This window comes from Magallana gigas, chromosome 3 (genome assembly GCF_963853765.1).
Source record: "Magallana gigas chromosome 3, xbMagGiga1.1, whole genome shotgun sequence".
Taxonomy (NCBI): Eukaryota; Metazoa; Mollusca; class Bivalvia; order Ostreida; family Ostreidae; genus Magallana; species Magallana gigas.
The window spans coordinates 32,385,853-32,399,253 of record NC_088855.1 but is presented as its reverse complement, the minus strand read 5'-3'; the positions used below and the strand labels follow the sequence as shown (position 1 = coordinate 32,399,253).

Below are 13,401 nucleotides of genomic sequence, written 5' to 3'. Positions count from 1 at the left end.
CGAAACACAACAAAGTAACTAGGCCTGCTCCGTTGCTTTTACCGAAATTGATTTTTGGAAACACGGGGAGGATTTTTGCAAAAACCGAGGAACTGTTGTAAATTTCCTTTTTGTGATGGTTAGATCAAATCATGCAGTGTAAATTCTGGAATATTTTTTTTCTCGCAAAATTTCAAGCCACAATGAAAGTGTGTTTTCCCCACAACAACTTGTGCAAATGGAGCTTCTAAAAGCAAGAATCCGGATCCAAATTCGAAATATAGGCGGTGTGAATTTGGAGCGATTAAAACCATGTATTAAGACACGTATTCTGTATCCGTGATGACGATTAGACGTGTATTTACAAGGACATTTGTAAATGCAAGTCTTGCCGCTGTTTGCTTCGCTTATTGAAGTAAATGCTTTAAGTGATTGACTGGTGCTACTATAGAATAGCTGACAAAAACAATATGACGAGAATTCAATTTACATATACATGTATGTCTTTCACAATTGCACTTTGAAATATCCTACTTCGGACTTAGTCGATAAACTAGTTGTGGAATCTGTGGTAGAACTAATGGTTATCTAATACATGTAGCTACGGCGTCGGACATCTTTCTTTTTTTAACACTAGTAGATTTTTAAAATTACCTATCAATCGAACAGAAAAACATTACGTGTTTGGGTTTTTTTTTCGGTCGGTGGGTGGGTGGCGGGTGAGAGGAGATGGATTGTGGTCGGGTTGAGTTGGTACTATCAGTGACGTTTCAGGCACGTAGCATCGTTTTTGAAAGGGGGGGGGGGCAGACTCATCCAAAAAAATATTGACAAGCAAAATCCTAATCGGGGAGGGGGGTATACTTTTAACTTCAATTTTACTCTTTTATTTCCGTATTTTCAATTAAATTTTTTACATGGTCGCATAAAAGTGGTAGGGGCAACTCCATGTTAATTCAATTTTTTGTTTGTTGATTTAAGAAAATTCTTGCTGCGCAAAAAAGTGGGGGGGGGGGGGGGGGGGCAGCCCTTCCCCCATGCCCCTCCCCGTTGCTATGTGCCTGCGTATAATTTACGTGTGTACTATCATATCTAATTCATGTTTTAAAATACAAATGCTTAGTGTCCGTTGAAGTTATTCCATTAAAAGCGTCTTTGCAATTAAGGTTTTTTTTTTTTATTAATTCTTTTATACAACTGTACGGCGGATTTTAAAACGTAAAAGTGCAGAAAGCACACTCATGTACATGTAAAGCGACAGGAATAAACGACATAATCTGTTGAAGTGATTAATTAGACATTGTTCTAAATGCTGGCTACCCATACAGGTGATTAAGAAAAGAAATTAGAACGGGGTTCAAAATTAAGTTTAACTAATCATTCGGTGGACACATACTTGACCGAAAGATGACGAGAAAAGGATTTTCTTATTTGAAAAAGAATTGAAATACTCATTAAAGTACTTAGTATTCTATTGATTTAGTTTGTCTGTGTTATAATTTATTTAAAAGGGCTGAATGGCCGTGTCATTTTTTATACAATTTAAACCTCCTGGACAAAAGTGCTATAGATTTGTATGCAAGTAATATAGGAAAAATCATAAAATATATTAATACTACACGTAGTAATGAATTTAAATATGATATCATTAACCTATTTTATTGCTGCTATTAAAAGCATTATATTTTCTAGTGGGTGGAGGGGGGTTAACGTTGGAAATCTTAGACGCAATCTGTATTCATTTTGGCAAATTATTCAAACATCGAGAATTAGTGGTACGTAATACAAACAATTTGCACTCACTTTATTTGTTCATACTAATTTCTTCTTCATATTCTTAGGAAAAAAATAATATCTTAGAGGATATAACGGCACTTTTGCAACGAATTACCCTTTAATTGTCAAAACTTTTAAGATTCTGAGTATTTAAGACACTTCTAGATAAAAAATATTAGTATATATACATTTTGAAATATTGAGCGCTTAGATATTAATCTTTTTGGTGGTAAAGAAATAGATTCGCTTAGTGTATCTAGATAAATATGTATGATTTCAAAACAACCTCTTTTGATCATTTTAACGATAAGATAACTGAGATCTGATTGATCGTGCACAGCATTTTTTATTGCCAATGATTTGTTGATCAGGGCTACTAGGTTAAATTCGAAAATGCAAGATCTCAAATTGTCACAGATTTCAATACATTTATAAAGTACAAATCAATATCTTTTATTGTCAAACATTCCATTTCAACTTGAATTTGAATGTTGAAAGGGGCCTGGGTTTGATATCAATTTATCATTAGGATTGACACTACCAACTTCTTGGCCACTTCAATACTTCATTAGAGAGTCGATATCTAAAACTTTCTAAAAAAAAACGCAACTGATTTTTTTTTCCCATAAAGATAGCATCTCCAAAGTGGCATTGTTCAAACCTATATGGGGAACACATTAAGAGATCATGGTTTTGGAGCGGGAAAGAGGCGGGAATTTTGTATTTGCCTCGGAATCTTTCCGGGATTTCGTCAAAGACCGAGCAGTGGAGATGTGTCGAAAAGTTGGCAGAGTTTTAGCGGTCTGAATTTCACGACTAAAGTCATTCCTTGTGGTAGGACGGGCTGTCTTTGCGGAAGTTAACTGTCTCAGAAAGTCCATTGGATCGTCCGAAAGCTTTGCTCTCAACCGAAAACTGTTTAAAGGATTTGAATGCATCCCTAGTTGTATGGTCTTAAGAATATTTTTTGTAAAGAGGAGGTCATGCTTCTCTCTTTGATCTTTGATATAAGAATTAACCCATGTAGTGTCCTTTAGAGGCCATATATCTTCTTGAGGTTTTGGAGTTTCAGGGTCTAGCTCTATATCATCGAGTTTCATATCCGTGTTTCCAAAATCAATTTTAGGTAAAAGCATAGAAGTAATTCCTTGTTCATTTGTCTTTATATCAAGTCCCGCCGTTCCTCCTTTCTGTTTCCTTATCATTAAAGCACGAATTTGACTAAGATCCATTCCTGACCTTTTGACCTCAGGTTCTGGTTCCGGTTCTGGTTCCGGTTCCGGTTCAACTTCCGCTGACTTGAGTTCTTCTCTGTAGGTAATTGGTCCTAGGAAATCGTCATCTTCAATCGCTTTTGTTAACACATCGTTTAACTCTTTTATTGAATCGTTCATGGACTTTTGCTTACCGAAAACAAGACACCATTTTCTTAATGCTGTCCGTTTCCTGGAATTTATTCCGTTCCGACATTGGATCTTGGCTTTATCTAAGACTTTTATCTGCTGCTCCAAACCTTTGCTGGCGAATTTGTTGACATGGAATGTATTGTCGCCTGTTGTACTTCTAGACATGCTGAGAGCACCTCTCATGACTCGCTTGATCTCAATTGTCTTCTGTTTGCTCATACTGTCATCCAACTGGTACAGGGAGTTAACAACACTGTTCATATTCATTTTTGTACGTTTTAAGTCTGTGTTTCTCGAGACGATATATCACAAATCACAGTAAACTTCGCTGTCTGTCGTCAATGCTTCCCCACAAAAGTATAAAATTTCTATGAGTCAAAGTACATGCATCTGTATTCTTGCATTGGTTAGAACTCCTTCTGTTTTATACTTCTCCATGTTTGAGTTAAACATTTCAAGACCCAAACTGATTAATAACAACTAGGAGGGGAGTTTACGAATACAAATCTGTAAGGATTGAAACACAAAAATACAAATCAGGCAATATGTCATTAGATTTCTGTTTTACGATCGACTAAAATGGTAATATCTGGTAGGAAACACCGGTACATCTATGGAGTTCCAATATCATTTGGCCTACTGCTAAGTCTGAGATTAGGTTAATATTGCTTAGGTTCGTACAAAGCAATTGAATTGCTATAATCCCATTACGTGCCCGATCAAAATCTAACGACCTGACTCTTAATCCCAACAGATTATAGCATAATAGAAACCCTACTAATTTTAATTTAGTATTCTGTTTTTGACAACAGATTTGACAGCTAGTGGGTGTGAAACTTTCTAACTAACGCAATTGTTTATTGTTGGAACACTTTGAATGAGTAAAAGATAATAGACAAACAATGAAAGGGTTCTAAGTAAATGAATGAACTGCTTAACTCAAAAATCTTCTATATATTAAGGAACGGTTCAACGCCTCTGCTATATGTTGAATTTGGTCATGTAGCAAAAGTTGTCAAGTGCACCATATATTGTCGATGAAATGTTATTGAAAGCCCTTTAAGAATAATATTTCAAGATTAAATTTGAATCATATATGAACATATAAAAAGTGCTGATACTACAAGTATTTTACCGTATACTTAGAATCAGTGAAATGCAGTTTAACGATAGATAAAACAGAATGTATTTTTCAAAAAATATTTTCCCCAACTGACATAAACCTTCATTCAGGAATGGTATGACTATATTTTAAAAATCTTAATCAGAAATACTTAATTATTTAATCATTTAGTTATCCGCAATTTTATAAATACACTGCGTCATTCTTAGTTAGTAATTTTTTTCAATACACTAGTACAGTTTAAAATGTTCTACTTACTACTTACTTTGGTAGGTTGAATGTGTTCTTCTCACAGTTTTTTTCCCCCTTTCTTTCGATTGCTTTTAATTTCAATATAATGATAACCCAAAATCTTATCTTGGATATTTAAAAACGAAATAGCTCAGATCGTGTCTATATAAACAAAACGGCAGAAAGATTTTTCTACTCGCTGCATATGTATTCAATGTCGATTATATAATAATTTTTGGATGTGGATAAATCCTCTGAAACACCTGTAGAGCGAAGCAATTTATTTTCAATGTTATTGCATGTATCAACCCCCCCCCCCCCCAAAAAAAAATGTGATTTTGTATTTTAATTTTTTTTGTCATTAAAAGGCCTAGGTTCCCTCTAAGAAGTTAAAGGTTTCAACGATTACATAATACTGCATGATAACCCACAGAGAAACATACAAGACATGACATTGTTATTATTGCACGTGTACATTAATCGTAAAATGACAATCTATGCGTGGAAAAATAAAATGATTGAAAAATAAATGAACCCGGAATGTGATTATTTTAAAGACCAAGATTAAACTGCAATATGAAAGGGAGAAAGAACAAAATGTACTTCCCATTCTAACCAAGGTTTTAAAAGTCGCGTGATACTAGTAGATACCTGCATATTCACTGAATAAAACATTTATATATGCGACATGCTATTTTGCACAGAATATGGTTGCAGATGGCAGATAACATGTTGTCTTTATAAAAAAAATGACGTTCACAATAAGAGAATGAATTGTGAAAAAAAAAGGATTTTCAGCATATGAATAACCATTATCAACTAAATCAAGTAATTAAACTACGACATTGGAGGATGCCATTTTTTGGGGTAGAATCGAAGACTAATGGTCAGTATAACGATCGATTTTAGACTCGTCTCAAAATCTTAAATATATAGATAAAAACAGTTAATAGAGAAAAACAATTTAATCCTTGACTGTTTTTCAAGTTTTGTATGCATGTTATGATAAAACTTAAAGTTCGCGTACAAATATTGCTTAATGATTCTTGAGCTAATAATTTAAACAAATTTCATTCCATAGATAATCTGATCCTCTCTATATATCGAACATTTGTAGGTCATATGCGTATGCATCTCAGCATTAGATAGAATGCTGCATGTTGGGTTTAATTTTCATCAATCATTATCATTTCATTAATTATATATATTACTTACTTATTCTGAATGATGATTTTGATTTAAAGATTACATATAATTTTGTTTTTTCTGACACTTTTTGTAGTAAAACTTCATCGTTATAATTATTAAACATACACCCACAGATGAATTTTCATAAGATTCACGCACGAGATAATTTTGAAACTTCGTAATAAGTATACATGGGTCCATCAATTGTCGACTGAAAATAAAGTAAATTCTTAACTGTATGTGCAAGTTGAAACTTACTTTAGGGAACGTTGAATGCCGATGTCTGTACGTAGATAAATGGACTTGGATCGAGCTGTTCACCTCTCGGAACTCCCAGCTAGTGTACCACTACACGCAAATATGAACCATCCCTCGGCGGTCTTATGATCACTGCATATTCTGCATGTAATCATGTACTCAAAAACTTCGGATCGGGTCAGATTAAAAATGCGTTAATTAAGAACTTTGATTTAGTTACCTACATTTCTTAATTATATTTATTGGTCGCTGCCAGACAGTTTAAACTTTCGATTCTCGTTTTTTTGAAAAGGGTTTTCAAAGTAGATATATAAGGCATTGACACGTTTCTCTTTTCAAATTCCACTAAGTCATTTTTAAATTGCTCGCTGAAATTCAAAAGCATTTTCAATTCTACTCAATAGATTAAGTGATTTGAGAAGCAGTGATAATAAATAAAGTCTCGGGAACTTGAATCCTAAGATATTAAATGATATTCCGTCATTTCGATTTCAATGCATTTGGAAAGCTATTCTTTCTAAGTTTAAAACCCAGGCTCGTTCGTTTCTTAAGGGGAAGCTTTAGTAAATTATGCATCTCGTAGATCATAATCAAAATTATATAAAAGAATTCACAAAAACATTATACTAGACCCATTAGATCAGGGTATTAAATGATTTATGAGCAAAGTTCATTCATCCTTCTAAATGAATGGTATTGAGTACAGTATACTTCGTTTGTCTTTGATTTTTTTTCCTGACGAAAAGGAATTGTGCACCCGTAAGACTGCAATCTAGTATATAAGTGTGGCTAGCTTTATCATATTATTTTTAGTGAAAATATGTGCCCTTATTAGTGTACATTGGATTATCTGCATATACTTGTTGCAAATACTACGTACATAACCACAATGGCTTGAGGTTGCCGAAGTAGTCATGTACTGTACTAAATCATCCCGAGGACAGAGGGATATTTTATGCAATATTTTTAAACAGTAGATAATGGTTTCGTATTTTGATTGAACATTGTTTGCTACTGTAATGCGCAGAAACCCATATTAAATAAATCCCAGAACCAATCAATGCAAAAACAACCGAGCACCTGTTGTAACAGGACGTAGAAACTAGCATACGTCCCTGATTTTACTTCCCGGACGACTGCACAAATAGGCCTATAGCTTTGATAGGAGTTTAATTCCACGTTTGTCAAGTCTCTGTGGCGCAATCGGTTAGCGCGTTCGGCTGTTAACCGAAAGGTTGGTGGTTCGAGCCCACCCAGGGACGATTAGTTTTTTTTTTAAATCTATAATAAAATAGACCTTTATATTAATCTATAGACCTTTTCTGTTTAGAAATGCACATAAAGCATTGCTAGATGGAGTGTACTTCATACATTATGCATTAATACGAATTCAAATGCGTTCCATTTCGTTATTCTCTACGAACCAAAACGGCAACGCCAACGTACGACATTTATTTAATATTCACACACTAAAAAGATATTTTGTATTCATTTTTAATTTTCACAGAGAGAGAGAGAGAGAGAGAGAGAGAGAGAGCTACGATATAATCTGAAGTCACTTCTATTTAGCCTTTAATCTTAAAGAAAAGGACTGTCGATTTAAAAAAAAACATCTTAATAAATTGGCACTACTACCGGTGTTGGAGAATGAGAATTCGGGTCCCCATAGTAAAACTGTTTAAGTTGTGAGCAAAAAAAACATTAACATGCATATTTCTGTTTCAAATTAACTTCTAAGTGATAAACCAACCTCCGATCAGAAATTCTACGGCTCGTCAAGAGGTACAATCAACTTAACTTGATATTTAAATTCATGGATCTTAAACGCAAATCTTTAGTCCCTTAACTAGTAGAGAGAAATAAGTTATTCTGCTGTTGTTTATCACTCAGTACAATGTACGTGTATATGTTTTATTTGTAGTGTTTTGAGAATATCTGTAAAATGTTTATAGGGTAATTTTATTTCAATATCTTCGAGGAAAATTCGGTATTGTTAAACAACGCGTCAAGAAGTGACAATGTAGCAGAAACTTCGATATAAATGCACATTTATTTTCTTTCGTGTAATAAGTTGTAAAACTGTTCTTTTATAAAAGTTGAAAAAAGTTGTAATACAGCACAACAAATAAAAATTGAGATTTAAATGAAAAATAATTTTTTCTTTCAATTGACATCTAATTTATTGGGATAATTTACGACTGAACATTAGCTTCACCTTGGTTAGGTAGGACGGATGAGTTACTGTATGTATATTTAACCTCAACTCCTTCCCCCTTACGCTCGGATAATGTGTCATTATCACTACAGCTATAACTAGTATCAAAATGAATATAGTTCTTCAGGGAGAAAGAATATGTACTAAATTACTAAACAGATCACTATGCAGAAGATCCTTGCAGTGGTAAGGCAAGGATTTCACTACAACAGTTCATAAACCTTTTTAAATAAGGCAGTATTCTCTCGATCCTTTTGAAAATGTAAAGCAAAAGACGTGTCTACTCGTACGATGAATGTTTAAATACCGTAAAACTTTCGGAAGAGAAGCGCCGAGACCGGAACTTGTACCAAAGTATTGGATACATATAAGAAATAACAATAGGGTTCTTTTAATAAAAGAGAGTTTACTTAAAACAAAATTTCGCGAAAGTTAAATAGCTCACACGCGTTGCTTGAATTATTTGATGTGTGTTACTTTTTGTTCACCGAATAAGGAAGCAGGGCGCCACTACTTTGATCTATTAATTAACTATAAGCTCCTGTCCTGAATTTTCATTGATTTTCGTTTAATTTTATTGATTAATATTTCAACATTTAATCTTTTGATCCAAACACATGTGGATGTTCCGCTTATTTGAAAGATCGCTACTTATTAGTTTCAAAAATTAAATAAGATACATTAAAAAAAATTTCATGTTTCCTTTGTAAAATGAACGTTATATGCATGTATTTTTTAAAATAAATAAAAACGCTGGGAAAAATCACTTAATTGTTACCCAAAGGCCAAATATAGATTATAATTGATTTTCATGTTTTAGCCTTGACATATTGCACTGCCGGGTGTTTTAGAAACTGTTCAACAGCCATGCAGAGTTTTGATTAGGCTACAAAAGTAAATAGTCACAGTATGACATGCTTTCTTAACATCCATTATTCATGTAAACCAGAATCGACTCGCCATGAAAAAGGATTAACAATTTATTTTTGGAAACAGTTGCTCTTGCACATTCAACAATTATTAATGGCTAAGCGTCTACCTAAGTTATGTACAGTCTTAACCCCTTATTTCTGTAAGAGAAAGCACTGTAAATTGACTAACACACCAGATTTATAGATGTGTATGACTAGAGCGCAGAAAAAGATTATCTATAAACTAGATAATGTTATAAATAAAGAAATCAGTTTTCCCTGATGCGACTCTACAAGAAAAATTCGTATTTTATCATGTTACCATTATCATTAGGTTCTGTGTTCAAACCTAAATGTCTTACAATGCCACAGGTTACCAGCTATTTCCCGAACAATTCACATCATTTGTAAAATCACTGTATGTGTAAATATCACTCTATCTCAAATGCAAGACCCAGCAACCTTGGAGTCTATCCCCAAAGTTTTCACAAAATCCGACGCTCTGTCCTCCCTGTTGATACAGAAGCGGTAGGACGCGTGGTTCCTGAGCGTCAGAGCGTCCTTAAAAGTCGGTGCTCCTACACGAGAGTCCCTGCCCCTCATTTGCCTATGACCGTTTAGAGTCAACGAGTAACCAGGGGTACTTTGAAACGAGCGCCTATCTATGTTGGGATAAAAGTCTGTCCTGCCAGTACTGTCGATGGAAGTAGAATTCTTTCCTGGTTTTTCGCAAAGTTTGCAAAGATTTTCTATTCTTTTCGAACGAAAGTCAACGACGCTGTTCTTGTTGTTAAACAACATTGGTTCCTTTTTTGCTAGTGGTAAATGCATCTTGTAATGTGCAGTGTTTCTTAAACTCAGATCTTCTCGGCGTGAACTCTCGCGAGAGCTAAGACACCTCTTCGGTACATCCAATTTGAATGTCACTGTTTTGGACCGCTCTGAGTTTAAATTCCAGTCATCGCAATTTTGGTACAGAGGATGTCCACGGTCTAAAAACGATTGTGGTTTCTGAATAGTAAGACTAGAGTAATTTAGATTTTCTATCCATTCTGTTTCGGGGTTGATCGTAGGAGTCCGCACAGCTCTACAGCTCGACGTCCTTCTTCCGGGATCACAACTGGATACTCTTCTTCCCGGAAGTAACGTGTATCCATCATTCTCCGAGTCGTCCGAAAGCAGTTGGCAATATGTTTCATATGAGGTTTTCTGAACGTCCTTTATGATTTTACCACAACTTCTTTGAAGCTCTCGAAGAACTGTTCTGGGAATTTTCGGAGTCCGACCCGACCAGGAGTCCCACTGTGTAATTTTATACGATTTTTGACTGTCGTAAAAATAACTTCCGCTGTTGTTAGCATCTTCATTACATTCTTTCATATTTTGAGACACAGAGGTCGAAGTTTGGGTGTTGCAATATTTCTCATCAGTTTGGTCATTTACATTAGTTTTCAATTCGTTTGTTGTATCACTCACACCTCGGTCTTCGGTTATAATGGGTCGGTCAAAAGAAAGTGGCCTCTGGCGTTCCAATTTTGGAGCCAATATTCGCACCATTCGCTCCGATTTGACACACCTGGGTTTCGTCTGCGCTGCAGATGGTTCTGGTGAGGTAGCCCTTACTTCTCTCTGTTCCGGTCGTCTGGTTCGAGCCCACTGGTCGTAATGATCGATATCCACTCCAATTTTGGTATCTAAATCAATCGAATCAAGATCCGATGCGTTATCAAGTATTTTTCGTTTGTCTTTCTTCAATAATTCCCCAACTGTGAGATTTGCAGGTAAGTCACATTTTAGAGACGGAGGGGATGGTGTTCGTCTTCGAATGGGTTCAAATTTTTGCAAACCTTGCCCCGAATTCCTACGCTTTCCGACGGTACTGTACATCCCTTTATAAACCGTAAGCACCAAATCAGCTTGGTGACATCTTGGGGAATTTTTTGTAATATCCCTGGAATTAAAACTCGCACTTCCAATTTTCAACGACTGTTTAGCAAAGGAATTCTCATACGCGTCCATACTCCGGTATTGGCGATTCACATGTACACGATAGGAACAGGGCGATATTGACTAACTTCTTCCGAACAATTTTCCAATTGTTGTGTTAAGTCTACATTCGACAATGGCACACATGTATACTCTAAGCACAAAAGAGAGCGGTCTAGAACTGTATGTAGATCTGAGCTAAGTTCTCTATCTTTTTCCGTCTTTCATATTGACATTCCCCCATTTTATTCTAGGCCGCCCACTGAGATGCATAAACTCCAACTAATATCGAATATTTTTTAAATGAATTATTCAATTTCGAAGGATCGACTATTCCCTGGATGTATGGTTCGAAGATTACAAAGCTTTTTTTCCCGGTGAAGCATCACATGTTTAGCTTAAAACAATTGCTGTGATCTCTGAACCTTTAGAATGTGGAGGCAAGTATATAGCGATGTTCGCCCATTATGTCCCAATGCTCTCTCTCTCTCTCTCTCTTGCTTATTGCTAAATTATAAGTTAAGAAGTTTTCTACATTTTTCTAACTAAACATTGAACAATTTAATAGGCCAAGTTTTATGCACCAAATTATTTCAAATTCTTACTTACAAGTGGGCTGCAAAAAGGCCTATTTGAATAATTTATTGATGGAAAACGTTTGTTCCAAAGGGGTATTTAAAATGCAAGTAAACAAGATGTTTGACTACATTTCATAAGACTAATTACCTGTATTATCTTGTAATTTGTTCTTTAACTTCGACGGTCCAAAAATTACAATGGATCATTTTTGTCTGTTTGATTCTTACTTTAAGGAGCATTAAGTTTCATAATGAATTTCCTTGCAGTTTTTACATATTTGTTTAAATTCAAGAAAATCAATAACATCTGTTCCAAGTATTCTAGCGTGATTTATTAAAACTTTAACAAACACATTTCATAAAATGTCGCTTTAGTACAAGAGAAATTAACGGCTTCAAAATATTAGCTCAACTTTTGAAAGGCTTGAAATTGCAAATAAATCATATCAGGTCAAAAATATAACACTTCCGATTTTCCATGCCATTGTTTAAGCTTGACCCCTAAAGTGGTTTTTTCTTTATGAAAGTTGAAATTGACGCCCGTCCGAATTATTGATCTTTTTAAACCTACGTTTCTCGTTTTGATGTTTTAAGTCTACAAAGAACAGTCAAAAGACAACAGCAGTACACTTGTACCTCGCTGGCTTAAAGTAGGCCATTGATCAGTGGAACTAGTGTGACCTTGACCACCTCCAGATGTCTAAACATTATCAGTGTGACACCCCCCCCCCCCCGCCACTGTGCATTAAGGAGGGTAAGGAATAATGCTTCTTGTATGGGTCTTTTACCTCCATTCCCAGAGAATTAAATCCACATAATTCATTTAACAGGCACATACTTTATATTGTCGATACGCAAACTGGTTTGATGAACATAAAACTTCAATGTTGACATAGAAACTGAGTTTTATTTTTTAAATTAGTTGTTTTAATTATCATCCATCCCCTTCCGTACTTTTGATCTAAAGCCTAACGTATTGTCATATGCACATGTAACGAGAATCAAAGACTGCAAAAATCAAACGGAATAGCAACGACCTGGGAATCCGTATCAAAGATAAACTTGTTTGTGATAAGAGAATATCAAAACGAAATTTAAGAAAATGTTTATTAATATGTCAGAATTTTGTAGCATGGCAATTAACAAAATATTGGTAAATAATAATAGAGAAGTGGGATAAACACGGTTACTAGGTAGCACTAACATGCCTGACAACAAAGGATAAAGAAACAGACCATAAGATTCACTAACAAGTCACGTCTACGTTTGGTTTAACCAACCACTCAATATAACACAGTCAAGCGTCCATACCACACTGAAGCGCCATCACATTCTCTCCAAAATGATCTGAAAATCCTGTCTTACTGTGCCAAAGATGACAGCAACCCATGTGTACACAACTAATCACAGAAAAATTCGTCTAAAACAGAAAAAAAATCATCTCACCAATCACACGTAATGACAGCATCACTCACACACAAAAATCTGGAGAAACAGGAACATACACTTGTCAGTATTGTTTTCTTGGAAATTGACAATTTTTCTCTTTTTCCTTTCTAAATATATATATATTCACATGTAAAACATTCTACAATTGTATGACAAACTTTTCATTCAAATTAGAGAAGTCACATTAGATTTTTGTAATGAATATTGTATTTATGTGTACATTTCTCTATAGTTCTCACATGACTGACTGTTGGCCCTGCTCCAAACGCCAAATATGTTTTCTTAATGAAAGTCCAACTGC

The 13,401-nt window shown here is 34.9% G+C and overlaps 1 protein-coding gene and 1 non-coding gene across 2 annotated transcripts; one reads left to right on the top strand and one right to left on the bottom strand.

Moving 5' to 3' along the window:
• Positions 1 to 1,935: 1,935 nt before the first annotated feature.
• On the bottom strand, positions 1,936 to 6,163 carry LOC105343709 (uncharacterized). Its single transcript, XM_011451175.4, has 2 exons — positions 5,962 to 6,163; positions 1,936 to 3,668 (listed from the first exon to the last, which is right to left on the bottom strand). The coding sequence occupies exon 2, from the start codon at positions 3,426 to 3,428 to the stop codon at positions 2,433 to 2,435; it is 996 nt and encodes a 331-aa protein (XP_011449477.3). The 5' UTR covers positions 3,429 to 3,668; positions 5,962 to 6,163; the 3' UTR covers positions 1,936 to 2,432.
• Positions 6,164 to 7,149: 986 nt separating this feature from the next.
• Positions 7,150 to 7,223, top strand: Trnan-guu (transfer RNA asparagine (anticodon GUU)). Its single transcript has one exon. It is a non-coding gene; the product is annotated as a tRNA-Asn (tRNA).
• Positions 7,224 to 13,401: the final 6,178 nt, after the last annotated feature.